General features: G+C 32.9%; 2 protein-coding genes across 17 annotated transcripts in view; both read right to left on the bottom strand.

Moving 5' to 3' along the window:
* The window catches only part of LOC132789022 (uncharacterized), a 42413-nt gene extending 33884 nt beyond the window's left edge, over positions 1 to 8529 (bottom strand). Inside the window, exon 1 of one of the 2 annotated variants that reach the window (XM_060796753.1) lies at positions 7754 to 8529. The gene's annotated coding sequence lies outside the window, so the exon portion shown is untranslated. Of the gene's footprint in view, positions 1 to 166; positions 426 to 7753 lie in introns of those variants that run through there. The other variant, XM_060796754.1, reaches the window with a different exon arrangement.
* Positions 8530 to 13851: 5322 nt separating this feature from the next.
* The window catches only part of LOC132792349 (hepatic leukemia factor), a 72837-nt gene continuing 59641 nt past the window's right edge, over positions 13852 to 27047 (bottom strand). For 3 of the 15 annotated variants that reach the window (XM_060801675.1, XM_060801667.1, XM_060801680.1), the window contains exons 2-6: positions 22276 to 22317; positions 19153 to 19298; positions 16945 to 17170; positions 16107 to 16348; positions 13852 to 16036 (exon numbers count right to left, since the gene is read on the bottom strand). In XM_060801675.1, the coding sequence (XP_060657658.1) occupies positions 15950 to 16036; positions 16107 to 16348; positions 16945 to 17170; positions 19153 to 19298; positions 22276 to 22317 (743 nt within the window). In that variant the 3' untranslated portion in view covers positions 13852 to 15949. Of the gene's footprint in view, positions 16037 to 16106; positions 16364 to 16944; positions 17171 to 19143; positions 19299 to 22275; positions 22318 to 27047 lie in introns of all 15 variants that reach the window. The other 12 variants (XM_060801677.1, XM_060801668.1, XM_060801671.1 and 9 more) reach the window with 7 other exon arrangements.

The following is a 27047-nucleotide window of genomic DNA, read 5'->3' as shown; positions in this document are numbered from 1 at the left end:
AGCAAAAGAGCGCCAGCTAAAGAGCGCACGCTTCTCTCGCATGCTCATGCTCTCTCTTTGATTTCATTTTCGTTTTATTGCTTGCGCCTTCGCTTGCCTATTTTATGACAGCTCCACAGAAGCAGCAGCGAAAAAAAAGAAACAGAAAACAGAAAAAAAAACATACCATATCTATTACTCAACCTCTGCTATCTCCTGTTACTTGCAGCTCTCTCTCTCTCTCTCTCTTACTCTTCTTGCAGTGACGTGACATTTGTCGCGTATGCTGTTAATTGACAGTCCTAAAAATTCTGAGCTTTGCAGCTGCGGCTGCTGCTGCGAGACTTGAGACTTTGGCGCGTTACATAAACGGTCAACGAACTTGCAGCCGAAGCTGAGAAGCCGCAAAGTAACAGACGATGCAGTAAAATGTTCAAGCTGCAACGGTAAAATCCAAGCAAGCTGTTCAAAATGTGTAAATGATATGTTTAATTAGGCTCAACCTAATCGCATGTCATTTTGAATTTGTTGTCTATTCTATTTCTGTCGCTGTCGCAGTCGCTGCCGCTGCTGCTGCTGTAATACGCGAGGCTTCAATTGCTGCTGCTGATGTCTGGCCGCACATGTTGTTACATAATATTATGAAAATTAACACTGAATCACGAAGCGAACTGACGCGGACGCTGGCGCAAGTAACGAAATCAAAATCAAAATCGTCGTCACACACACTCACACACACACAGCACACAAAAACAAAGGCAGCACACACAAACGAAAAGTAACAAGCAAAGAAGAGAAGAGAGCGTTGCGACGCTCTTAGCGCAAGCAGTAATTTTATGCTCTTTAGAATTGTTCTCGCTCTGCTTGATTACGTACCTGTATGTGAGAGAGCGCGTGTCTGTGTGTGTGTGTGTTTGTGTGCGCTGCTGCTGCTGAAGCATTTGAACTGTTCTGTTTTACAGTTTTGTTTTATGCGCACGTTTTTCTTTTGACGTTCAATTTTTGTATCTTGAAGATAAACAATGCCGGCACAACACACTCACACACACACACACACACACGTACACCCGCACACACACACTCGCACACGCAGAGAGCGGCGTGGCCATTGGCAACGTTGAAATGTTTTTGGTTTTTTGTTATGTAAACAATCATTTTTTTTTTGGCTATTTTTTGTTTTTCCCTTTTGTTTTCGCCCGTTGTTGTTGTTGATTATAATTTGTTTACATCTCGCACTGCCAGAGAGAGATAAACAGGTACACACACACACACACACTCGCACACACACACATGTATTTTACATTGCTTAGACTGAAATCAAAGTGTGCCACAGAAAACAAGAAAATCGTTTATTTATCTTTGTTTCGCTCATAAGTATCTCAATGTATGTGATTATTATGTACGCAGTGTGTCCCAGTTGATTTTTTTTTTTTCGTTGTTGTTGTGTTTTTTGCATAAATTTCATGTTAAGTAACGACGAAAAGAAATATCCCGTCGTATCGTCTGCTCTATTGGTAGTTGGCCAAGAAAAGAAAAATCGCACATATGCTTATGTGTATGCTTATGTGAAGGTTTCTATAGATGTTCCGATTTTATTTTTATATAAATTTGATTTCTTTTCGTCGTCGTCGAGGCACTGAAATATCACAATCTGAATTTGATGCCGTATTTTTTTTTTGAAGAATCAGAATCTTTATTTCACACACGTGTCATTGCTGCGATTTCCAAATATTTAATTCGACCTTTAAGCACTTGAGAGATCTATTGTTGTTGTTATCGAGTATAATCGAGTTATCTGCACTTTGTATGCCATGTAATTGGCTCGTAAGTGTTTTTCCTTTAGACCCTCAGACACTCAGTCAACTTGTGACGCATGCTAGTTGGTAAACAACTTTATTGCCAACCTGATTTAGTCGATTCTAGTTGCTTGCATTTTCCCCTGTTAGTTTGTTATTGCTTTGCGTAAGTAAAAATTATGTATACGCCTCATATAACAGCACGTGTATCTAAAAGCAATCGCTTATATGGCTGTCTAATTGCATAATGCAACAGCAGCAACAACAACACTGATAAAGGCTCCTAAGCGAACTGCAAATATGTCGCCTTTTGTTGTTGTTGTTGTTGTTGCTAGTGTTGCTTCGTGTTGTTGTTGTTGTTGTTGTTGTGAGCAATGCTAGCATTCTATTCTAGTTAGTTTTTCACGTCTACGTTTTTTGTTTTCATTATTTTCTCTCTCTCTAGCATTATGCAATGTCAATCATATTTCGCGATTGCATTTATCGTTGCCTGTTGTCGCCATCGCCTCAGCAATTGTTGCTGCTGTTGTTGTTGTTGTTGTTGTTGCTGTTGCTGCTGCTGTTGTCGTCAGACGACTTGGCAGCAATGGCGACAACATTCTGAGTCGGAGACTGGGCATGGAACGGAGACTGGAACCGATACAAAAACCAATTACAACGACGACGACAACAACTACTTACTTACTTTGCTCAATACCCTGGAAATTTTGAATGCCTTCAAGAGGGTATTTTAGTCGGAGAGTTGACAGAGTTGAAAATACTTTCAGACTTTGTAATCTATAGCAGAAATTCACAAATTAGAATCAGTTCAAAAAGCTGTACACAGAAAAGAAAACTTTTTAAAATCGGGATTTTAGTCTTGGTACTAAGAATTTTGGTCTAAAAAGTGCCTTCCTAAAGTTAGAAAAATGATCTTGATTTCAAAAAAAATTTTAAGAAGTTCTAAGCGAAGAAAAAATCTTATACAGAAGCTCACATAGTAAGATTTTTATTTCTAATTTCTGAAGAAATGGTTATATTACTTGTGAATACTACAAAGTGATTCTAAATATTTAAGTAAGTTTTAGACCATACACTAAGTTTTATTCAAATTTGTATTTCTTGGTTTTCTTTTTGTTTAAAGAGATTGTTTATTAAGCAGTATATACAAATTCTAGATTTAAAAACCTTGATTTAAGATTTTTTCGATCATAATCGAAATCTTGGACAGATTTTTTGTAGAATTTCGATCTTGATTAAAGAATAAACCTTCATGCATCAACTTTGTCATCAAACAATCTAGATTCCAGAATTTATTCTTGGTTTTAGCACTTTTTTCTTTTTGTGTAATAGCTAAAATTAGTATTTAATTCCAGTTAGTCGTAAATAAAAAAAAAACAAATATTTAAATAACAGTTTCTCAGAGCTCTATAAAAAAAAAAAGAAAACATGTAAGCTTGATTTTATTTAACTTTACTTAATTTCATTCAAATAACAAGAACACAAATAGATTCGCTCTAATTACTTTCAATATTTTGATTATAAATTCTGAAAGATTCCAATTGTAATAATTTTTTTTTTATTTCTTATATTTCATAAGAGATTAAATCAGCAAATGAAACAACAAATTATAGAGAGCTCTAATTTGTGAGCTTCTTCTTATATAAAATTTCTATTATAATTTTAAAAAACAATTTGTCAAATTTGTTTGATCATTATTGTTATAAATTATGTATTTAAAATCAATTAAAATTGTTATAATGTTTAGAATTTTATGTAATTTAACAAACCTATATTCTCAGCTTCCATTTTGTAATCTTTACTTTGCTCTTCTGAAACAACAAATTATAGAGGGCTCTAATTCTTATATAATATAAAATTTCTATTATATTATTATTATTTCATACGAAGTCTGTCAAATTTATTTCATCATTATTGCTATGAAATATTTAAAACGTATTGAAATTGTTAGAATGTTTAGAATATTATGTAGTTTAATAAATTTCTCGACTTTACTTTCTTTCTTCCTAATATGCAGCATTAATAGTCTTTACTTTGTTCTTCTACACTTACAGGGTATTTTCAAGTCGCTCATCTTTACTTGCTCTTAAATTTATGTGTATATTGCCTGGCTTATTACTTAAGTCAATTGTCAATTGTTGTGGGTGGCGACAAGAAATTGCCTTGAAATGCAATGTCGGATGCAAATAAGCAAATGTTGTTCCCTCCCCCTTCCCCACCACTCTACACGCTTCTCACCCCTTCTTAATTGCCCTTAGGCGCTCCACAAGTGTGTGTGTGTGTGTGTGTGTGTGTGTGTGAAAGGCTAAGCTGGCGTGAGTTTTGGGCCTAATGGAATTACATAATTGCTGTGATTGCCGTTCAATAAGTGCGAGTGCGAGAGTCTGTTATGAAATCGCTTCAACTTATTATACAATTTTCATAAACATTTTCTTGCTGACATTGCTGCTGTTTTTTATTTTTTATTGTTGCTGCGTGAGTGATTTTTTTGTTCGTTTTTTTTTTTGCTCTGATATTTGTTTTATTGGTTTTTCATTTGTTTTTTTATGGCCCCCCTTTTACGAGTGTTGTATGTGTCGACGATAAACGGCACCCAACAAGAAATTAATTTCAAATGAGGGGAAAACAACAACAGAAAACTGAGAAAGAATTCAAAATCATCACAAAGCAACATTCTGCTTAGTTTTTTTTTAGGGCTCTTTATGATTACGTTTATTTCTTTTTCTTTTTTTGGGGCATTTGATTTGTCGCATGATTGCATAATGTCTCGCATTAAAATTACTCGATGCGAGATTCTGACTAATTGCTTTTTTTTTTCAGGCTTATGTCACGAGCTCATTTTACATAAAGAGGCCACAATGGGGAGCAGGCCAATTTTCCATAGCTGAGTCACACACAACTCTAAGGGGGGGGACTCTTTGCATAATGACGAAGGAAATATTTGCCATTTCCAGTTGAAGGTTTAAACAGCTTAACAGTTTTCAGTTTTCAGTTTTCAGTTCGTGTTGCTGTTGCAGTCGCATTATGCGTCGCGTGTCGTAACTGCGACGTCGACGTCGACGTCGATGACGATGTCGAGAGTGTGAGGCGACAACGCTGCCAGCGTCACGTAAACTGCAACGAGCCGGCAATCTTACTAACCTGAGGAAGAGGAGGAGGAGGTGAGGGAGGCAACTAGAGGGAGCCAGGGAACTGTTAATTTGACAAGCGATTCCGTTTGTTGACTTTTCAATAAAGTTCAGAGAGCGAGCGCAGTGCATAATTCGCTTTATGTATGAATAACATTTGTATATCATCATAATTCGTAGTATAATTATAATTTGCATTGTGTATTTCATCATAATTTTTATTATGAACATTACAAGTTTCTACCAACAGTTAATGTATGTAACAGAAACAGCCTTCTTTGACCCAATACAGTATATATATATATTATCGATCAGCATTAAAATCCTAGACAATATAAGAACCTAAATCTCAAAGATTATAAGAGATAGAATTATATCAATATACCAAATATACATTTCGTTAAATTTTAGTTACAGTTTTATGTGTTAACTTGGTATATCAATATACCAAATATACATTTCGGTATATTTTAACCACAATTTTGTGAACTGACTTGGTATATCAATTTACTAAATATACATTTCGGTATATTTCAACTACAATTTTGTGTATTGACTTCACTTGGAATTTCAATATACGAAAACTATAAAGATTTAGTATATTTAAGCTATAATTTTGTGTTTTGACAGCAGTTGGTATATCAATATACCAAATATGTATACATTTCGGTATATTTCTGCTACTATGTGTTCTTAAAACACTTTATATCACAGTATACCAAATATAGATTTCGGTATATTTTAGCTATGATTTTTTGTATTGAAAGCACTTGGTATATCAATATACCAAATATATAATTCGGTATAATTTTAGTATTTTTGGTATTATTTGGTATGCTTGTACGTATATACCAAATATATTTTGTATATGAATTTGGTATATTTGAACGATTACACTAATATGTATACCAAATATACGTTACGGTATATTTTTGTATGTGTCGGTTATTAATTTGGTATATTTCAATGACAGCACTGTATTGATTTTATTGAGGACATGTAGTAAGTTTTTCTAACTTGTCGTTTAGTTGGAGAAGGAAATCCAATCCAATTTAGTAAACATATAAAAAGCAAGACAAACAAACAAAAACTTAATAGTTTTTCCATAATTTATAGATCTTAAAACTTGCTTTTGATTTTCTTGAAATTGACAGAAATTTGTTAGATATCATTGTGACATTGAAGATTTAACTAAGTCATGTCAACGTAATTATTTCAACGTATTATTTTTATAGTTTTAGTAATAATTTAAATTTAGTAACCACATAAGAAATAATATATATAGTATATATAATAAAAAGAAACGGGAATTAAATTGTTTACTTTAGCTTTATCTCTTTTCAATCGTTATAAAATAAATATTACACATTGTAAGGAACATGCAACGTAATTGCATTAAGTGCACTGGAAGAATTTAATAGTTTTCTTATATAATACTTCACTAATATTGTTGTATTTATTGTGTTTCTTTGTAAGGCAACTGAAATATATATTATGGTAATCTAGTAAGCTAATTAATTGAATAGTTTTCTTTGTAGAATACTTTTATATTCATTCCATCTATTTATTTACTATAATTTTGCTTTCATTGTTTTGATTCTACATGAAATATAGCTAGAATAAATCACATTAAACCTTTGAACTCTGGACTTATATAATGGATATTAAATAATATTGAAATTTAGTAACATTAAATTTATTAACTGAGATTAATATATTCATTAGCAATCGGTGAATTTAATAGATTTCTTATGTAATGCTTTACTATTAATTGCCCTGATTTACTCAAATGTATTTATATTTATTTTGATGGTTCTTGAAATTTATAGAAATACTAGAATAGATCGCATTGGGACATTGAACATTTTACATTTTATTTGCATTACAATTATGTAATTGCGTCGTACATTGTTGCCAAAGTGTTGTTTTATGCATATTTATTTGAGTTGATTTCATTTGTAGTATTCACATTGTTATTTTTTGGCATTTGTCACAGTTACGCAAAGTTGTCGGCAGCATTGAAATTATATTTATATACTCGTATTTAATTCACTTTGCATGCGAATTAATCATGCATGTTATGAGAATGCATTCACAGTTCACATATTACATATTTAATTCAATCTAAATGCTTGCTTATGAATTAATCATGCACATTACTCAGCGCACTGCGTTTATCACCAAATTAAATATAAATTATTATCAAGTGCCCATTTTGATTCTGATTCTGATTTCGATTCTGTTTTACTATTGCTGTCTTTGTCTTCTGTGGCTGTGGAAAGAAAAACAAACGACGACAACAACACGACGAGCGAAAAAAAACAAAACAAAAAAAAACGCTTAGTAATGCCTTTAAAAATATGGCAACACGTAAGCGGTGCAAAACGACCTCCCTCTCTCACTATCTCTCTCCCACTCTTTCTCTAACCATCACTGGCCACCCTTTGGCAGCTCATTGCAGCGCATTTTGTTTTCACAATCAATTCGCAGAAACACCAACAACAACAACAACTACAACAATGAAAACAGTTTTTTTCGCTGCCTTTTAACTCTGCTGCTGCGCTGCTGCTGGGCAAAGAGCAATGCAACTTAGTTGAGCGGCCCGTTCATTCACATTGCACACAAACACACACACATACAGTCATGCACTCTCACTCACACACATTTACGTTCACATGCACTTGCTTAACAGCAGACGGCGTGTGGCCTGATGTCGTAACTTAAGCACAAAAGAGAGAGAGAGAGAGAACTTTTTAAGCACAAATAAGGCTGCTGCGCTGCTTGCTTGCTGGCTGGCTTGCTTACTCTTAGCGCCACACTCTCTTTTGTATTATTTAGTTCGCACTTTACCTGTCGCACTCTCAGCTGCTGTTGCTGCTGATGCTTCTTCTTCTTGTTGTGTAGTTGTACAACACGACCGCGCCTCCTGTCTAAGAAGCGGAGCGTAGCAAAAAACACACACACAATAAATTCTTTTGTGTCAAAATTTATTGCCACACGCGAGACACTGCAAAATTCTTTTGCTCGATTTATAATTATTTTTTTTTTTTTATTGTGATGTGCCCGCTTTTTATATTTTATATTTTTTTGGGGCGTGCGCGAAACTTTTGCTTTTGCCTTCGTTATTTTTTTTTGTTGGTTGGTTTTCTTTTTTGCTCTGTGTTTTGTAAGAACTGAACGACTCTCGGCTTTACGTAACCCACAGACGGGTTTTACACATTTGGCGCGCGCGAGGGGCGGCGGCGGGGGGCAGAATAATGACGTTTCTATATCTCCAGTTTGCCAACTTTATGCCGAAACTAATTGAAAAATTTGTATGCTGCTTTTACGCATAAACACATTCATACACACACACACTCACTAACACAGAGAGAGGCGCGCGCAAAAAACAGTAGGCGCGCTTGTTACGTTGACGTTGTTTTGTAATGCGCTTACGTTACGGTTACGATTACGATTACGCGACGTGTGTGAAGGCGCGAGGCGTCGAGCGATTGCGGTGCAGAGCGAGGGGGGCGGCGTAAGGCAACGTGTTCGAGGGCGGCGCGAGCGCTGTGTGGATTCAAAACGCTCCGCCTGCTATTATTTTGCTGTACTTGCCACGGCCGCTGTTCGACAGCAAATGAACGCAGCTCACTGCGAGCGCCATCGAAAGCATTCCAAAGAGCGCGTAAAGTAACGACAGCAGCAACAGCAACAGTCGCTGCTCTCTCACACATACTGTCGTGCTATTATGTCATAGCTCTCTTAAGCGGCCAACAGCGCGCTGTTGCGTCATCAGTTCAACGGCTCTCTTTTTTGTGCGTTGTGCAAAATTGTGCTCTCTGTCGCTGTTGCTGTCTCTGCTGCTGCTTGAGATTTGCCGGCAAAATTGACAACTATTAAACAAGGTGACGCCAAACTTAGGCAATGTACAACGTAATTGTGTGTGTGTGTTCGTTTGTTTGTGTGTTTGCCGCCCACGCTAGCTCATCATTTATCGTATGTTGTGTGTGCTTCCGGCGCCACTCAAAACTACGAGAGAAAATTGATGTGTACAAAATCTTTGCTGTTGTTGTTGTTTTGGTTTCATAAGTTTGTCTTTTATTTAACGCGTATTACGTGTGTGACGCGTTGACCTCATTTGCTTGCCAAGACGATCAAAAATAACAAAAAAGAGAGCGTCAAAGCTGCACGCAGCAATGCAGCGCTGCCAACGTCGCTGTCGCTGTTACTGCGATGGCTGCGATGGCGACTGCTGCTCAGCCATGCAGAGCCAATTCACCGCATCGCCGCTCACATTTCAAGCTCAAGTTCAACGCTGTCCGCAGTCCACTGCCTGATGCATATTTCCAGTTTTTATCGCTTGATGTTGTTATTAACATTTTAAGTGGACGTTGTTGTTGTTGTTGTTGCTTTTATTGTGTGTTGCCAGTTACTATTTTCGTAATTTGGTAATTTGTTGCGTCTGGTTTTCAACACACACACATACTTACAGACAGCTGTTACATACACAGTTAGCCGTACACATGTTTATTCATATTTGGATCTCATGTGCTAACATTGCCCGCATTTGTTGCAACACTCGTTGCCACGCACGTTTCATCGTTTCATCGTAGGAAGTATTCGACAAGCGTTATGCAGCTATTTTATATACATATTTTTTTTTGCGCTGCTTTGCTTGTTGTTAATCAACGGAAATTGCTTTGGCGTTTTTCGAAAAATATGAGGAAATTCGTTTTGTGTTTTGCATAAGTTAATGGCTAAGAGAGGTGTGTCTGCTCGATTTATTTGGTAATTAGTTTACAGTGATGATTTTGACTCATGTAATTGACGGGTTAACCTTAGAGCGGAGGAAATGCCTTGATAACATGCCAACAACATTGGCAACATTTTTCAGTTAGCAACATGTTGTTTAACAGCCCAGCGTAATGTTAAACCATCCAGAATTTGCACAGCAGTTTCTTCAAGGTCGTTGTGGAGGTTTTAACGATCACATTCAAAATTAAGTTGACATTTTTAAAGCATACTTTGAGGCTGCAATGTAAATTACTAATTTGTCCATTTTACAAATGGCGCCTAAGCAACACGCTGTGGTTGCCCAACTAAATGCAGCACCTAAAAGTATGCAGCAGATTTTCATTTGTGACTGATGAAGTAGTAATAATACCATGTGTGTTTTGCATACGTTATTGGCAAGATGTGGAGATGAGTGTCTGTCTGATTTATTTGTTATTATTGGGTAGTTATTTTTATTAATTGATACGTAACTGCAGAGAAGTCAAAATACTTTAATTAAAATATACACACTCTGCAAGTAACCCCAGTTATATGTAGCACCTAGAAGTATGCAATAGATTTTGAAATTGGAACGTAGCTGATAAAAAGAATTATGTACAAGTTTTTTTGCATTAGTTAACGTCAAAAGGCTTATATATATGAGCGAATTATTTGATAATTAGTTTGAGATATAATTTCGTATGTAATTGACACGTACCGCAGAGCGAGAGAAATACCAAAATAATATGCACACACAATCGAAGAAACCCAGTTCCATGCAGCACCTAAAAGTATGCAAAGATTTTAAACACAATTGAAGAAACCCAGTTCCATGCAGCACCTAAAAGTATGCAGCATAAAATAAAATGAATAATAACACAATATAATTTTTTTTTTTGCATTTTTATCGTTTCAAAATTTGTATCTAAACCTTTATTGTTTTTGCAGTTTCAATAAATCATATATTTCTCCCCTTCTTCCATCATCATGCACTAATAATGCCATCATTTATTCCTACGAATATTCCACTTATTGGTTTTTGCTTTTTTGCTTGCGCTTCACAGAATTTATCGCATGTTCTCTAAGTCATATACATATATTTAACAAAATGTGTAATAACATTCAAGATAACAGATAGTATGTTTTGTTGTCAATTATAAGTTTACATTCCAGAAGGAGAAACAAATTCAAATTAGTTGAACCAAGGTGAAAATGCTTCAGCTTTTTTAAGCGAAACGTAATCATGACTTTTAAATGACTTTTGTGTACAAAAAATGTAACAAATTATTTGGTAAAAATTATTAGAACTAAGTAGAACTAATGTCTGCAGCATTTTTTTTTTGCGCCATTTTTTGTCGAGCACTTGTGTTTAGTTTAGCTTTGTTTTTTATATGTTTTATATTTTCTTTTTTACTTTTGCTCATATTGTAGATCTTTAATTACGTTATCTTTTTTTCTGTTTTCGTTTTCGTTTTGTATATATATCTAGGTACATGTTAGTGTCCTTGCATAGGCTGTTTTTTTTTTTGGTTTTTTAATTTACTTTGAATTTCATTTAAATTTAAATTTTAAGTTTTATTTTCATTTTGCATGCTGCCAACAACAACTAGGCGCAGATTTATTTATTAAATCATTGAATTTTTTATTTATTTTTTCTCTTTGCTGCTTTCTTTTTGCATTGCTTTCTATTGCCGCAAGCGGATTTTTTTTCCATCGTTTTTGGTTTTTTTTTTCGTTACTAATACAAACGCTTTACAAATTGTTAGTTCTAAATTATTTATTTACCATTAGCTTTAGCCATTTTGTCATTTATTTCATTCCATTTTTTTTTTTCGATTTTTTCCATTTTTTTTTTGTTGTATTTTTTTCATATAAAATTATTTGCATTCGTTTCAATCGCAAAATTCTCAAAATATAAGTAAAGGCTCTAAAACGCATGTGTGTGTGTGTGTGTATGTGTGTGTTTATGGGTGTTTTAATTCTTTTGTTTAATTTCGGGATTTTTAGCTTCATTTTCCATTTTTTTTTTTTGCAACAACTAACAATTTTTTTTTATGGTATTTTCTTTTTAAGTGTTTTTTGGTTTTTCTTCTCAGATTTTTACTACATTTAGAAATCAGCGTTTAATTCTGATTCTGTTTTTTTTTTGGGTTTCTTATTGATTTTAAAATTCAACAACATTTTCGTCTTTAATAATATGTAAGAATATATATATATATATAAGTATTTATGTGTATATGTATATAATATTATATATGTATATATAATATATATAATAATATGTTCGCATTGCCGACACTCCTCGCTGTCTCTTTCCTCCTCAATTCTTCTCCATCTCTACTTCGTCTTCTTCTTCTTCTTGTTCTTCTTCTTCTTCATCTGCTTAAGGACTAAAAACACTCAGCATTTGCTTAACCGTACTTAACTGTACTTGACTGTCTGTCTCTCTAGGCTTAGTTACATAATCATCATTATCTTCTTCTTCATCATGTTCTTCTTCTTCTTCCTCTATAGCTATAGCTAGATACGTTTCTTGTAGCTAATGTTTTGCGATATCGCGATTTGCTTCATTTTGCTTTGCACTGCAACAATTTGTGTCTTTAGTTACTATTTTTAACCCTGCCTACGATTTACGATGCGCAACAGCTCCATTGCTCTATTTGGTATATAATATATACTAAATATGGTATTTTAATTTATATACTAAGTATGCTTCTTTGTTGTTGGTATGTAAGTACTTATAAAAAATCATCAGCTACAATATATATTGAATTTATCTACAGAAGTTACTCCCAACTAATTAGTATTACAATAATTTAATTTCATGTAATTCATATATAATATAATATATATTTAATCATCTTTTGTTTGTATATAATAAATATATATATATGTATATATGTATTGTATATTAGACATAATTTCGTTTTATTTTCATTCATTCTTTTTTAACAAAAGGTTTTTCTTTTTTTTTACTTTCAGTTTTATCGTCTTCATTTTGTTGCTAAAGTCTACATTTTTTTGTTACGGAACATTCTTATATTCAGAGAATACATATTTTAATACCATATGCTTGATTAAATTATCAAAAAACCTAATCAAATCGATCACTAACAAATCAAAATGAAATCTATCAACAAACTCGTTGCATAAAACTTGTGTATAATTTATTTAGATTTCACTTTAGTTTTTTTCTTTTTTGTTGTTTTTTTTTTGTGAGCTGCTTTATTTGCTTTTAGTGTTGCTCGCTTTTAGGCTGTGCGAGGAACCCAAACAGCGCAGCCCGAAAGTATGCTACAATAATTTTTAAAATAGTTGAAAGTAAAAGATTTTCTCTAATCTTGTTTTTATTGTAAATCAACAGAAGTTTAATTAACTTTTAGCCGACTACAAACTACGCGAAACGAAAAAAATACTAAATGTGCTGTGCTACGGTCACACTGCGTGTTAGGGTCACACTCGCAAGCCTAGCAAGGCTAGCAACAAACTCAACTACTTTCACCTCTATGCGCATTGATCTTATCAGTTATCATTTATCATTTATCGTTATCATTAACTAATATCTCTTTATATAAATATAACACGATTTGTTTTCTTGTTGTTGTTAATTGATTTTTTTTTACAAATATGTAGCAATTGCTTAGTTTTGTGGATTTTTTTTATTGGGCTAAATGTTCTACGGTAGTAAACGTTATCGTTATCGTTATCATTAATGTTATCATTATAGTTAAAGTTATCGTATATTTTCTGTGTCACTTTACAAAACAACCGAAGCTCAAGCATTGACTCAACTTTTTCTTTTTTTTATGATACGAGTAATTTTTTTAATTGTTATTTTATTTTTCTCTCTTTTTCATTTGAGTTTATTTTTTGTTAAGGGTTTTTTCTTCTTCTTCTAGGTGGTTTCTTAGCAGTGCAAAAGGCTTAAGGTTAATTTCTAGTTGGGGTGTTTGTTTTTGATGTTATCTTGGGAGAGAACTTAAGAGGTTTTTTTAGTTATTTTTTAGTTTTGTATAAATCTCGGAAGTTGTTCAAGTTCAACTATTTGCTAGGTGCTCGTTGCCCGTGGATAAACATCATCTAATTATTTTCGTATATCAATGTAAAGTTTAATGTAAATGTGGTTTTGTAATTGCCTTTTCTTTAGTTATCGTTAGGGTTAGTTTCGGGTACGTATTTTTAGTTTGTTTGTGTTTTTGTTTTTTGTTTATGGCATTTGCTAACTCTTTACTTGCTGTGAGATCCTTATATTGTATTCTAGTTTTTTTAGTTTTTTGTTGTTAGATCTGGGGTGAGGATTGAGGGAGGAAAGTAAAGCCAAATGAAAACAAAATGTAAACGAAAAAAATCATTTTCAATATTTGAAAGCAACGCTTAGACTTTTATTATTACACAATTGTTTGCTTGCTCTTTCATTCTTTCATTCTTTCTTTCTTGTTTTTCTCTCATCATTTATCAATCTATTATTCTTCGAATGGTTGTTGTTATAGTTTTGTTTTTTGTTTGTTTTGCACAGTTTTTCTCATTAAAAATAAATAAAACTTATTGAAATTTGTAAAGAATTGCTTAAACATAAATCGCTTCATGAAAACTTGTTTTAAATTGTAAATGAATTTTGTTTTTCAGAGTTTCGTATAAAATTTATTTAATTTGTTTTGTTTTTATGCTTAATTAACGTTTTGTTTTGTTTTTTTTTTTTAATATATTTTTTGTTGTTGCTTTTATGTGGTTAGCTTAAAATGCTAAAAATATGCAGGTAAATGTAACTCAATGTTTAACAAATAAAATTAATAAAACTTAAACAGTAATAATAAAAATAATGATATTTATAATAATAATAATAATAATATATAATCATAATAATAATAATTATGTATAAGATTTAAGATCTTTGCAAAATCACACCAAACAAATTAGTTAAAACAAAAAATAAAGCAACTAAGAGAAAATAGAAATAGAAATAGAATAAAAGTAGAAAATAGTGTGCGAAAAAGGTTTTCTTTCTATAGTCTGAGTGGGGTTCAGTTATATAGTGTATATATCATATATATATAGTAAGGATCGAAGCATATGCTTTCTCTGACTACGGTTAGTGCTGCTATTTTGTTGTTTAAATGTTTATTCTCATCGATTTTATTGTTTTGTTTTTCCATTAACAAATAACAAAAAACTATAAAATAATAGTTTCACATGGTCTGCTGCCATTTTAATTATGTTTTCCTCTCATCTTTATCGTATGTTATGTATATATAAAAATCATAGCTCACTTAAACTAACAGCTGCCTAGCGGGGAGGCAACTGAGGAGGGAAGTTCTTTGCTCATTTCTAAATGGTTTTTATTTTATTTTGTATTAATTTTAGTAGTTTTTCTTTCCTTCGTTCTTGTTTTTTTTTTGTGGTTTTTTATAATTGTTTTTCTTTTTTTGGGGATTTTCCTTTTCCAGTTTTTTCGTTTTTTTTTTTGTTTATTATTTTGCTTGTTATCATTGAGTCAAATTTGAAGAAAGCAACAAAATTATTTACAATATGTGTGTGATTGATTGATTGATTTAGATGATTAGAAGAAGAAAGCAAAAATAAAAATTAATTATGTGGTAAAATTCACTAACAAAACTTAACAACAAAATAAAGTTGAAGAAGAAAATTAAGAAATCAGAAATTTCTGTATCTCTGTGTGTGTGTGTGTGTGTGTGTGTGTGTGTTTGTGTGTGTGTGAAATGAATGAATTGAACTTGGTATTAAAAACTAATAACAAAAATTAACAACTCTAGAGTCTAGACAATATTTAAATGTGGATCAGGATCAGTTTTTTTGTGTAGTCAATTAAAAACAAAATGTTTTGCAACTAGTTTTGCACTTTTTAGCGATAGTTTTTTCAATGTGTGTGTGTGTGTGTGTGTTGAAAAGTTTCCTTTTTACGCTACACTAAAGATGTAAAGTTAAATTTTTTTTTTTGTTTTTAGTTTTAGTTGTAGTTAATTTGCATTTAGTTTTACGTTAAGTTTAAAATAAATATGCGATCACACAGGAATCGCTGCTTACAAATGTTTGTGTGTGTAGATGTGTGTGTGTGTGTCTGCTTATCATATATATGTATGTATTTAACTTTTATTTATAGCGAAACACTTTTCAATGCTTCAATATTTGTATAGTGTACTTTTTTTTCATGTCTGCTTTACTATAACGTTTTTTTCTTGTTTTTTGTTGTATTTATCAATTATATTATTATATTATCATAATTATTATTATAATGTAGTTGTAGTTGTTGTTGTGGTTTCGTCACATTTTTCATTACACATCCTGGAATTTCGATAGACGTGCACGCAAGTCCATGTTCTCCTGTTTTAGCTGCTCAACCTCCTGATGTAGTGTTGCGTTCTACAATTAAGAGAGAGATTGCAAAGTTATTCGATAGTTCGACACCGATAGTACGTTCGATAGTACTCACTTCCTTTTCCAAGTAGCGTGCACGCATCGCAATCTGATTCTCCTTTTGCCGACGCGCATCCCGTGACCTTTTGGCAGCAATGTTATTCTTTCGTCGACGCGCCCAATACTTGTCGTCCTTGAGCTCATCTGGAACAAATTGTTTGCGTGACTTTTTAATCATCGGCTGCGGTTTGAGCTCTTCATCGGAGAATGCTCTGGTGCGCGGATCAAAGTCACGCCCCGACGATGCGAATGAAAATGCTGGAATATCAAATACTAAATGTTAACAATGTTTCACAGACTGTTCGTGCTAAATTAAATCAATAAACAATGGCGCACACAATAAATACAAAAACGAATAGAGAAAAAAATAGAGAAATCAAAATAAAATTAAAGAAGAATATATTAAATAGAAATGAAGAAATCAGAAATCAGAAAGAGGAATACAAAATTTGCCTCGAAATTGCACAAATTGGAATGTAATCAGCCTTTAACATTTAGCATTTGATAAAACATGAGCAAAAACATTTTCTTGTTTTCTTTTTTTTTATAAATCTATCGATTCTTTGGGACGGTGAATTCACTAGATGGAAAAGTTGCATATGGATTATAGTCGATATTTAAGCATAATCAAAAAAGTATATTAAAAACAATGTACATTTAAATCATATCAAAAGTCAAAGTTAATTTTAGGCGCAATGTCCATTCCATTTGTGTTTTAATATATATATATGTATATTGAGAGATAAGAAATTAAAAAAATCGTTAATGAAAGGGTTTTTTTACTATCGGGTGAATTAATCGATTAATCGATACTTTATTATTTTCCCCCGCTCTCTCTCTCTCTCTTTACTTACTTGATTCGGCCGGGGATGGCGGATTTAGCGTGTCGGGACTAATGCAATCCGATGGCGATGGCGATCGCTCGCGTTTCGTGGTTATATGCCCAAGACCCAGCGACAGACCCGCTGCATGACTCAGCGAATCGGAGCGATGCCCCAGACCTCCCGAGTGTCCCAAATGTGTGCCCGGCAATCCATCTGGTATGTTATTCTCCGACAAGAACTCGTCTAGATCGGCATACTGTCGGTGCGAGAAGAGACGGACACAAATATTTGTGTGTGTTTGCAAATTGTAGTTCAAGTTCAGAGCAGTTTTTAACGAGGAATGCATCACCAAAAAAGCACGCAAAATGGCAACAGAAACAGTGACAGCAAACAATAAACCCATTTTTTGGCATTGTGTGTGTATAGAAACTGACTGTGATTTTTAATTACTTCTTAAAGAAAAAATTACTATTCAAATTCGAATTAAGCTAAGAGGAAAAACTCGATAGTTCTTTGACTTTCGAGCAATTCAAGTTCATGAATTTGCAATAGTAAAGAAATTTCGATATTTTTTTTATGTATTTCGAAATTGTTATTTTTAATTACTATCTATTAATTTCGTATTCAGATAACAGGAAAGAAAAAGTTAGGTATTTCAGGTATTTGAAATCGTAGAAAAATTTCGATCAATTTGATTGAATTTTGAACCTGTTATTCTTCAAAAATGAAGAAATCTTATTACTGTTGAATTGAGCTGATAAGAAGAACTTGATAGTTCGAACAATTTAAATTCAAAAATTTAAAATTTTACAGAAATTTTGATCAATTTTATTATAGTTTCAAACTGTTATTTTTAATTACTTCAAAAATTACAATTTTCAATTTATTTTTAGAAAAAACATTATAGTTCATTGTGTAAATAACAATTCTAGTTCAAGTATTTGAAATTAGAGAGAAATTTAAATTAAATTTTATTGTTATTGTTTATTTCAAAGCAGTAAGTTTTTTACCTAAGCAAAAAATAATTTCGAATTTTTGTGTTGATCTGAAATTTAATTTAAGTACCAATAACTAAATAATTAAAAAAAAAACCTTTATATTGTACTATTTGACATTTAATGCTTATCTCCAATTGCCCGATAAGAAAAAACGATAATTATTAAAGTTACTTTAGTAACTTTATGATTCGAAAAAAGTCATATGATTAATTCTATTATTATTAAAGGGTAAAGCCCTTTTATTTTTATTGCATTTAACTGACCAAATAAAATAAAATTTGTCTATTTATAGATCCTCAAGTATTTGATAAGAACAAATAATGTTCAAGTACTCGCAATTTGAGTGCAGTTGAATTTAGTTTTATTTTACTTTAAGACTTAAGGCAATTGTGTTTTATTTTTGCCAGTTTAAGTGTAAGAAATTTAAATGTGGAATTTATGAAAGAGAAATAAGTTTAAACTTTAAGGTAGGCATAATTTGTTTATGAAAAGTCTAATATAAATTACTTGAGAAACTAGAATGCATATAGAAGTTATTTCTTTTCGGTTAAAACCGAGATAAACATAAAATGTCAAATCTCTTTTTTTCATTTCTAACCAGTAATTAAATTCATATTGCTTCATTATCAATCAATCAAATTAATTATTTATGTAATAGAGTAATTGGAAGTTATTAAAAAATATTTATGTTAAATATTCTATTAGATAGATTGGAGTTTTTCAAATTTTATTTATTTTGTAATGATTATATGGAACGTATTTTCTGAACTCTTGTTGCTCATCAATGTTAAGCAATTTATGTGTTTGGAAAGTATTTATATTATGATATTCATAACAATTTAAATTTGTTTAAGTATTAGAGTAAATCGAAGTAATTAAAAAATCACTGTGATGTTAATTTGTGTAATATTTGTTAGATTGAGAGCCACACAAAACTGTACAGAATATGTTATATAAATATATACACATAGGTCTATATACGATATGATGAGAATACAATTCTCGCACTAGTTAAGCACCAAATTGAGGTTAATTTCAACGTTTGATGTTTGTGTTTGTGTCTGTGTCTGTGTTTGTGTGTGTGTGTAACTGTTTCAATTGCAAATTTGTTTCATTTTGAGTTGCGAGGTAGATTTTTTTTAGGAATGTTGTATTAAGTGTATTTTTGGGGTGGGGAAGGGGGGAGATAAAACAGACGCAGCCACTACGCAGCGATGAATATGATACTAACTTGTGTTACCTTGAGGTCAGCATCGTAGGGCAAGGTTTTGTCCCACAAATTGGGGCCGAGAAATGCCGTTTGCGCCTCAACATTCCAAATGTCGCCCTCCTCCTTGTATTTGTCATCAGGGCAGATGATTTCTTTGCTATTCGATGTGGATTTGCCTGCAAAACAAAAATACGTGTAAAAGATTAGATTAAATATACCATATAAATATACTAAATATACGTGTGTAAATATACCAACAATGCGTACAAATGATAAGTACATAAAGGGCAAGGGTAATATATAGTATTTGAAATATACTATATAAATAAACTGAGTATATATGTGTTAATATACTAACAATGACAGTATAGTATACTAAATATTATTATAAATATTAAATATACTCAATATATGTCTGAAATATACCAACAATGTGTAATAACAATAGATAAGTTAGCAAATTCCAAGAACATTATATAGTATATTAAATATACTTGATAAATATACTGTATTTGTATATGTGTAAATATACGAATAATGTATATAAAAGATAAACAGACGAAGGGATAGGACAGTATGTAGTATATTAAGTATACTAAAAAAATATACCGAATATATGTGTAGATATACCAAAAATGTATATAAAACATAAGTAAGGCTATGGGCAGTATAGATTAAGTATGCCATACAAATATACTCACAATAAGTATAAAAGATATGATAATATGATGTGATGATAAGTGTTCTATATAAATATACTAAATATATGTGTTATTATACCAACAATGCGTATAAAAGAAAAATAAAGTTAAGGAAGAGCAGTATATAGTATAGTAATTATACTATATAAATATTTTAAGTATATGTGTAAATATACCAACAATACTTATAAAAGATAAATACTCAGTATATAGTATATACAATGTACAATATAAGTATACCAACAGTCCGTATAAAAGATACGTTAATGAGGCTAATGGCAGCATATATTATAAAAAACGAAATCTGTGTGTAAACACCATATATATAATATATTATTTATACGTACTATACAAATATACTAAGTGCATATGCAGATATACCAACAATGCGTATAAAAGATAAGTACTCGAATGCCAAGGGCAGCATATAGTATATTTAAAATGCTATCCGTATACAAAATACAATAACGAAGGCCAATACCAAAATATAGTATATAGAATATACTAAACATGTATGAAAACACCATGTATAGTATATTAATTATACTATATAAATATACTAAGAATGTAAATATAAATTAAATATACAAACAATGCGTATAAAAGATAAGTACTCGAATGCCAAGGGCAGCATAAAGTATATTAAGTCTACTATACTATATAAAAATATACTAAATATGCATATGTGTAAATTTACCAAAAAAGTATTTAAAATATAAATTGGTGAAAGTCAACGGCTGCATATATATATTAAATATATGTTTAAGTATACTAACAATAAGTATACGAAGCCCAAGAACAGTTGTGGTAGTAGTAGTAGTGGGAGTAGTATATAAATTTTACTCTATAAATATACTAAGTGTATATGCGTATAAAAGATAAGTACTTGAATGCCAAGGGCAGCATATAGTATACTAAATATACTACTATGTTGTTGTTTGCTTTGCAGCAGTTACAAGCTACAAATATTAATCATACGTAGACAGCGTTGATAAGAGGGCGCCAACGTCTCTTTTTTTTTTTTTTGCCATTAGAATTTATTTCGTTGTAAATGTTTACAAGTGCAAAGACGAGCAGAAGTCCGAGTAGCAGGCAGCGCATGATAAGGGCGCTGAGCACTGAGTACTGAGCACTACTTGGACAGCTGCAAAGTGGGTCAAACTGCGTTTCGCACTTGACAGAGTACTCGACATTTTTTCTTCTTTCTTTCTTTCTACTCGTATTATATAAAAATACAAAACTACGTAGTGTAGACAAATAAAATTGGCAATTCTTATGGTGAACACGATTTCCGCATGCGCCCCAAAAATGGCCAAGCAAACAAATAGACAAAGACAGAGAGAGAGAGAGAGAGACTATTACATTGCTGCGTATGCGCAGTAGAGAGAGAGAGGGAAGGAAGCGTGCAGACAACCAAGACAAAACAAAGCAAACAAAGAGGAAGCGAAAAAAAGCGAAAGTGAAATTTCAGCTTTCAACCGATTTTCATCGTCGTCGACGCTCTCAAAAAGCTTCTTTTACGAGTTGCGTTGTTGCTGTCGTTGCGCAGACGCAGCTGAGCGTGAGCTGAGCGCCAAACGAGTTTGCTCCGCTGCCGCTGTTTGCGTCGCAGTCGCCGTCGTCGTCGCTGTCGGCAGCAGCAGTTGAAACCAGTTTTGCGTCGTGCAGAGTTTTGTTGTTGCTGGTTGCTGGTTTCGCTTGCATTAGTTTCCGCTTTCTTATTCACTCTCACTTTCATTTGCGAACTTTTTTTTTTTTTACTCTTTTTACTGTTTTTACTGTTACTTGTTGCTTTTAGGCGATTTACCAACTATTGCGAAATTTTATGCCAACTTTGCGGCCACATTTCTGGTCTCTGGTCTGGTCTGTGGCAGTGAAGTAATATTTTCTTTTCTTTTTCATTTGCTTTTCTTTAATGCCGTTTGCTGTTTGCCGTTGGCAGCGAAGCGTAAGTAAGTGAAAAAAAGTGCTTGTTGCATGTTGTGATTGTGAAGTAATAGGAAAAATACACACAACAGCGAGAGATATGCTAACAAAAATTAGGACTTGCAAATCTGCATGCGGCTCACACGGCGTATGAGCAACTTTTCATTTGGCTTTTTAATTAAGCATTTGCATTTGATTTAAGCGGGCAAAGAGAGAAAGAGAAGATATTTAACGCTAGGATTTATGCATGGGAAACTTTTTTAGGAGTCGCTTAACTGATGCTGGTTTCGTGTTTTTGTCACGAGAAACCGAAAGCGCCACATGATAAATGGACAAATAAATAGAAAAAACAAGGCAAGGCAAACACAACAACAAAAATTATTGATATTTTTTCCTGTTTCGGAAGGAAATTTCAAACAAAATGATAAATAAATGAACGATAAAAGCAGACGGCAAGCAATTAAAAATGATCGGAAAACAAAACAAGAAACAAAGAAAAACAAAAGATTGGACGAAAAAAATTTACCGTTTGCTTTGCAAATAAAACCCAAAAATGGAGATTTCCTGCCTGTAAAAACAGAAGAGAAATGAAAAAGAAGATAGTAGATAGATCAGATAGTCTATAGATCAGAGATTATTTCATATAAAAAACAAAAGATCGAACGCAAACGAAACAAAGCATACAAAAAACACTTATAACAAAGGCAAAAGGGAGGATCAAAAGCAGAAGCAGAAGATACAATTGTATCTTGTATCTTTTGGGTCGTCGCTGTCACTTTCACACGCAGCAGAGAGAATCTGGCTCAGGGTTTATTTTTAGACACAACAACAACGACGACAACTTGACGATGACTTAAGTCCATTCGGGATCTCCTCGCCATCCAACTGGTTACAGTTTCTCTCTTGCCATTTTAAGTGGGTCAAACTCAGTTCGCAAAGTAACAAAAAAAAAACTGAATCGAGCCCTCGCACTTTTTATGGGCATTTTTTGTATTTTTTTTTTTGGTGGTTTGCCGAGTTTCTCATTTGTAATTAAATTAATTTGCATAATTTTCGTGACTATTTTGCATTTGGTTTCCGCTTATTTACTTTCATTAGAAATGCTCAACGCGATCTTTTTTCCTTTTTCTGGGCGCGGGCCTACGACAACATGAAATTTATGGCGTTTTCGGGGTGAAAATGAAATGCGGAATGGGCATCTATTATTATTATTATTACTGTTATTATTATTATTATTGTTTTCATAGATGAAATTGTTAGCCCTCGGGCTTCTTTTGTTGTGTTAATGGACTGACGAGAGTTGGTCACAATTTTTAGTGGACCATGCTTCTTTTTTGTTGTGTTTTTATTATTATTTTAATGCGGCATTAAACTTTCACTTTTTGGTGGTGTTTCCATTTAGCATGAAGCTGCGCTTTTTTTTTGGCCTGACATTTTTTTGTTGTTGTTGGAGTTGTGACAACATCGCTGGATTTTATAATAAACAAAGTTCTACCCTTTAGCTATTTAAAGCTTAAAATTGCTTTCGCATCCGTTTTGGCAGGCAATAAAAATCAACTTCCTCGATTTCATTGGAAATCACGCTTTGTATTAAAATGAAAGTGAGAGTTAAATCTCCTGTAAGCAGACAACAAACGATAGCAAGCCGAAAAAACAACTCGCTTGAAACAAAATGCCAAAAAAAACAAACCGACTTCGAATTGAATGAAATTCAAAACCCGTTTTTCCCAAAGCAATCAACGACGTTCTATGTTATGCACAAAGTAGAACACGAAGTTGAACAAAAGACCGCGACATTGACATCGACGTTATTACGTCTACGTAGTAGAATAGCGAGTATTCCTCTTCTATCTATCAGCGACAGCTGACTTTTCAGCAGCTTTTCAGCTACGTTTTCAGGCGGTATCTGGAAATTATGCAACGAGCTGAGCTGAGCTTTTTTTTTTGTTGTTGGTTGGTTGGAGTGTGAGGCACGTACAAAGCGAGTACTCGCTGTTGCACGCCCCTTTCACCTGCCTCGCTATTGCCCACTCTCTCTCGCTCTTTCTCGCTCTCTCTTGCTCTCTCTTGCTCTCTCTTTTTCACTATCTTTCGCTGCTTGCGCATGCGTCGCAAGTCGCGACGCTTTTTGAGGCGATGGCGCAATTGCCGCAATTTTAGCTGCATTATTGTTGTTGTTGCCGTTACTTGTTGTCGGTTGTTGTTGCTGGTTGTTGTTGCTGTTGCTTGTTGTACTTGTTGCTGTTGGCCGTTGTATTACATGGCACTCGTTTATGGCTCGGCTGGCTCTTGTTTTGTTTGACTGCCTTTTTGCTGAAGTGCAGAAAGTGTAACACTTTCGATTGTTGTGCTGTCTCTCTACTTGTTGTTGTTGCTGTGATTGTTGTTGTTGCTGTGATTGTTGTGATTGCTGTGGTTGCTAGTACTCTTGTTTTTGTTGCTGTTGCGTTTGCTGGTGTGCATTGCATTCATTCCGCATTTGCGAACTCATTTGCATAGTCTTTTTTATGTAGCACTTTTGATGCTTAATTTTACTCTTTTTTCCAACTCTGTTGTTGTTGTTGTTGTTGTTTTTTCCTACTCGAGTGAGTGTAAAATTAATTATGTGTGGGAAAAATGTGCTTTGGGCATTTCCGGGTTGTTAGGCCGAGGAAAGACTTTGAACTGAGCCCAAAAACTAAACTAAATACTGATTAAATATTATGGTGAGACCACAAGAAAAATACTGAACAAATATTATGCTTCAAATATACTAAATAGTATGCTCAGTTGAGGCAAAGAAAATACTGAATAAGTTTTATAATATACTAAATTTTATGCTAAACTGAGGTAAAGAAAATACTAAATAAGTATTATACTGAACTGAGTATAAAGTACTGATTAAGAATTTTGCACAAAATATACTACATTTTATACTGAAATGAGGAACAAATGTTGATTCAATAAAAAATTAATCAAAAATACCGATTAAATATTTTAATGAACTGAGGTAAAAAATTTTACATAAATATTATTCACACAAAATACTGATTAGGAATTATGCTAAGCTGACATCGCAAAAATAAATACTGAATAAATATAATGCAAATACTCATAAAAGATTATGTTGAACTGAAATCAACAAAAAATACTGAATTAGTACTATGCATGAAAATACTGATAAAATGTTGTGTTGAACTAATTTCACAAAATAGTACTGAATAAATATGATGCATAAAAAAATACTGAGCCTAAAAATAAATAGTGAGTAAATATTATGCATAAAAAATACTGATTACATATTATGTTGCACTGAAGCAAAACATACTGAATAGTGATTAAATTTAATGGGAAGCTGAGACAAAAATAAATACCTAATAAATACTGGGCATAAAAAATACTGATTGCAGTATACTGAAAATATATTGAATAAATACCATGCATATACTGATAAAGTTTAATACTGAACTCAGCCCAAAAAAATATTGATTAAATATTATGCATACAAAATACTGAGGCTAAAAAATATACTGAATAAATATTATGAAGGCAAAACTGTGATTAAATTTTATGGGTACCCATATATTGAAAAAACTTGATAAATACTATGCAGAAAAATACTAATTAAATTGTATGGCTTCATATATATTGAAAAAACTTAATAAGTACTATGTAAAAAAATACTGATTAAATATATTAGGGTCAAATGAATATACTGAAACAATATTACGTATACAAAATACTAATTAAATATTATGCTGAGCTCAGTCCACATAAAGACTGATTGAATATTATGCATACTTTAATCAGCTGCAATTGATTTTGCAATAGTTTAATTGATAAAAAAAAAACTGGGAAAGTGAATATAAAGCAAGCAAAATTGTTTCAGCCACGCCCAAGTGTAACATATATTTCAGAGAAAGATGTGGAGTAAAATTAACCCCAATTTGTGTGTTGGAGTAGAGTGAAAAGAAAGCCAGCTAATGCTGAAGTCAAAGCTGTTTGGCGCCGTGCAGTTAATTAGCTAAAATAAGGAAGCAGTCGCAAATAATGATAATGATAATCATAGTCACAGTAACGCGCTCGCTATAAAATTACACACAACAACCGCTGCCATAAAACGGCAAACAGACACCGAAACCTAAATAAATACAGCGAGGAAAAAAAAAACAAAAAAGCAAAACTATTGCCTGCAAGTATGCCGAGCACGCAGCGGCAACAACAACAACAACGTGAATTGAGCTTCTGGTCTTTGGCAAAACGACAGGCGCGACGACGTGTGAAACAGAGTAACAATTAAAAGATTGCTCATACGCCGCGTGGTGCGGCGCGCCACTTTCACTGATATTTTAGCCCCAGCAAACGAGTGAACCAACGAACGGTTTCCCAGCTAAACGATGTCGCATTTTGCACGTTTGTTGCGTCGATTGCGCAACACGAGTTGCTGCTGTGGCTGTTGTTGTTGTTGTTGCTGTTGCCCCTGGACAACAGCAATCAGTGCAGCAGCTTCAAGACGTTGAAGTAACTGTATTACGTTGCAATTTGGGCTGCGATATCTGGGTGAGTGTGCAACACGCCTGCCAATTTGTCTTTGTTATTGTCATGCACAAATTATGCGGATAAACGTTTTACGTTTTATGTTTTACGTTTTGTGCAGCCAACAGCACGAAAGGAAGTCAGCTAACACTGTGACTTCAATTTCAAATTTAAGCGATAACAGAATACACTTGAGCTCTCTTCAAAACGATGAGCAAAAGCTCAACTCAACTCACAACATAACTGACTGACTGATTGACTGGCAAATTGATTAATGGCTTCACTTGATTTGATGAAGTTTCGAGAGTCAGGAAATTGCTACGCTTAGCTTACTGTTAAAAGTTAAGTTAGTTGGCCAGTTATGACGAAAGTTTGCCCCGCAGCTTAAAAGAGTAGGAAGCTAAACAAGATCAGACACTCAATAATTGGCACAAAATATTTTTGCACAAATTTATTAGAAAACTTTCCTATTTCGATGTTGAAGGTGTGAAGGAAACGTTATAGATAAATCACATATTTTTGACATAATATGTAATGTTAATAACTTTCCTATTTTGATATACAAGGTGTGAAGTAAGCTACAAAGTTAGATCAGTTAAATTTTGTAAAAATTCAAGAATTTGTGAAGATTACTTAAAAAGTAATAGCAACTTTTCTATTTTGATGATAAGGTTGTGAGATATATTATATAAAAATGAAAGAGATTTTAAAGATCACTCAAAAATTAACGAAAGCTTTCCTTTAGTGTAAAGGAAGCGTTTAAGTTAAATCAGATATATTTGG

The sequence above is a fragment of the Drosophila nasuta genome, chromosome 3, assembly GCF_023558535.2.
Source record: "Drosophila nasuta strain 15112-1781.00 chromosome 3, ASM2355853v1, whole genome shotgun sequence".
NCBI classification, from domain to species: domain Eukaryota; kingdom Metazoa; phylum Arthropoda; class Insecta; order Diptera; family Drosophilidae; genus Drosophila; species Drosophila nasuta.
Note: the sequence above shows the minus strand (reverse complement) of the source record. Positions and strands in the feature narration are given on the sequence as shown.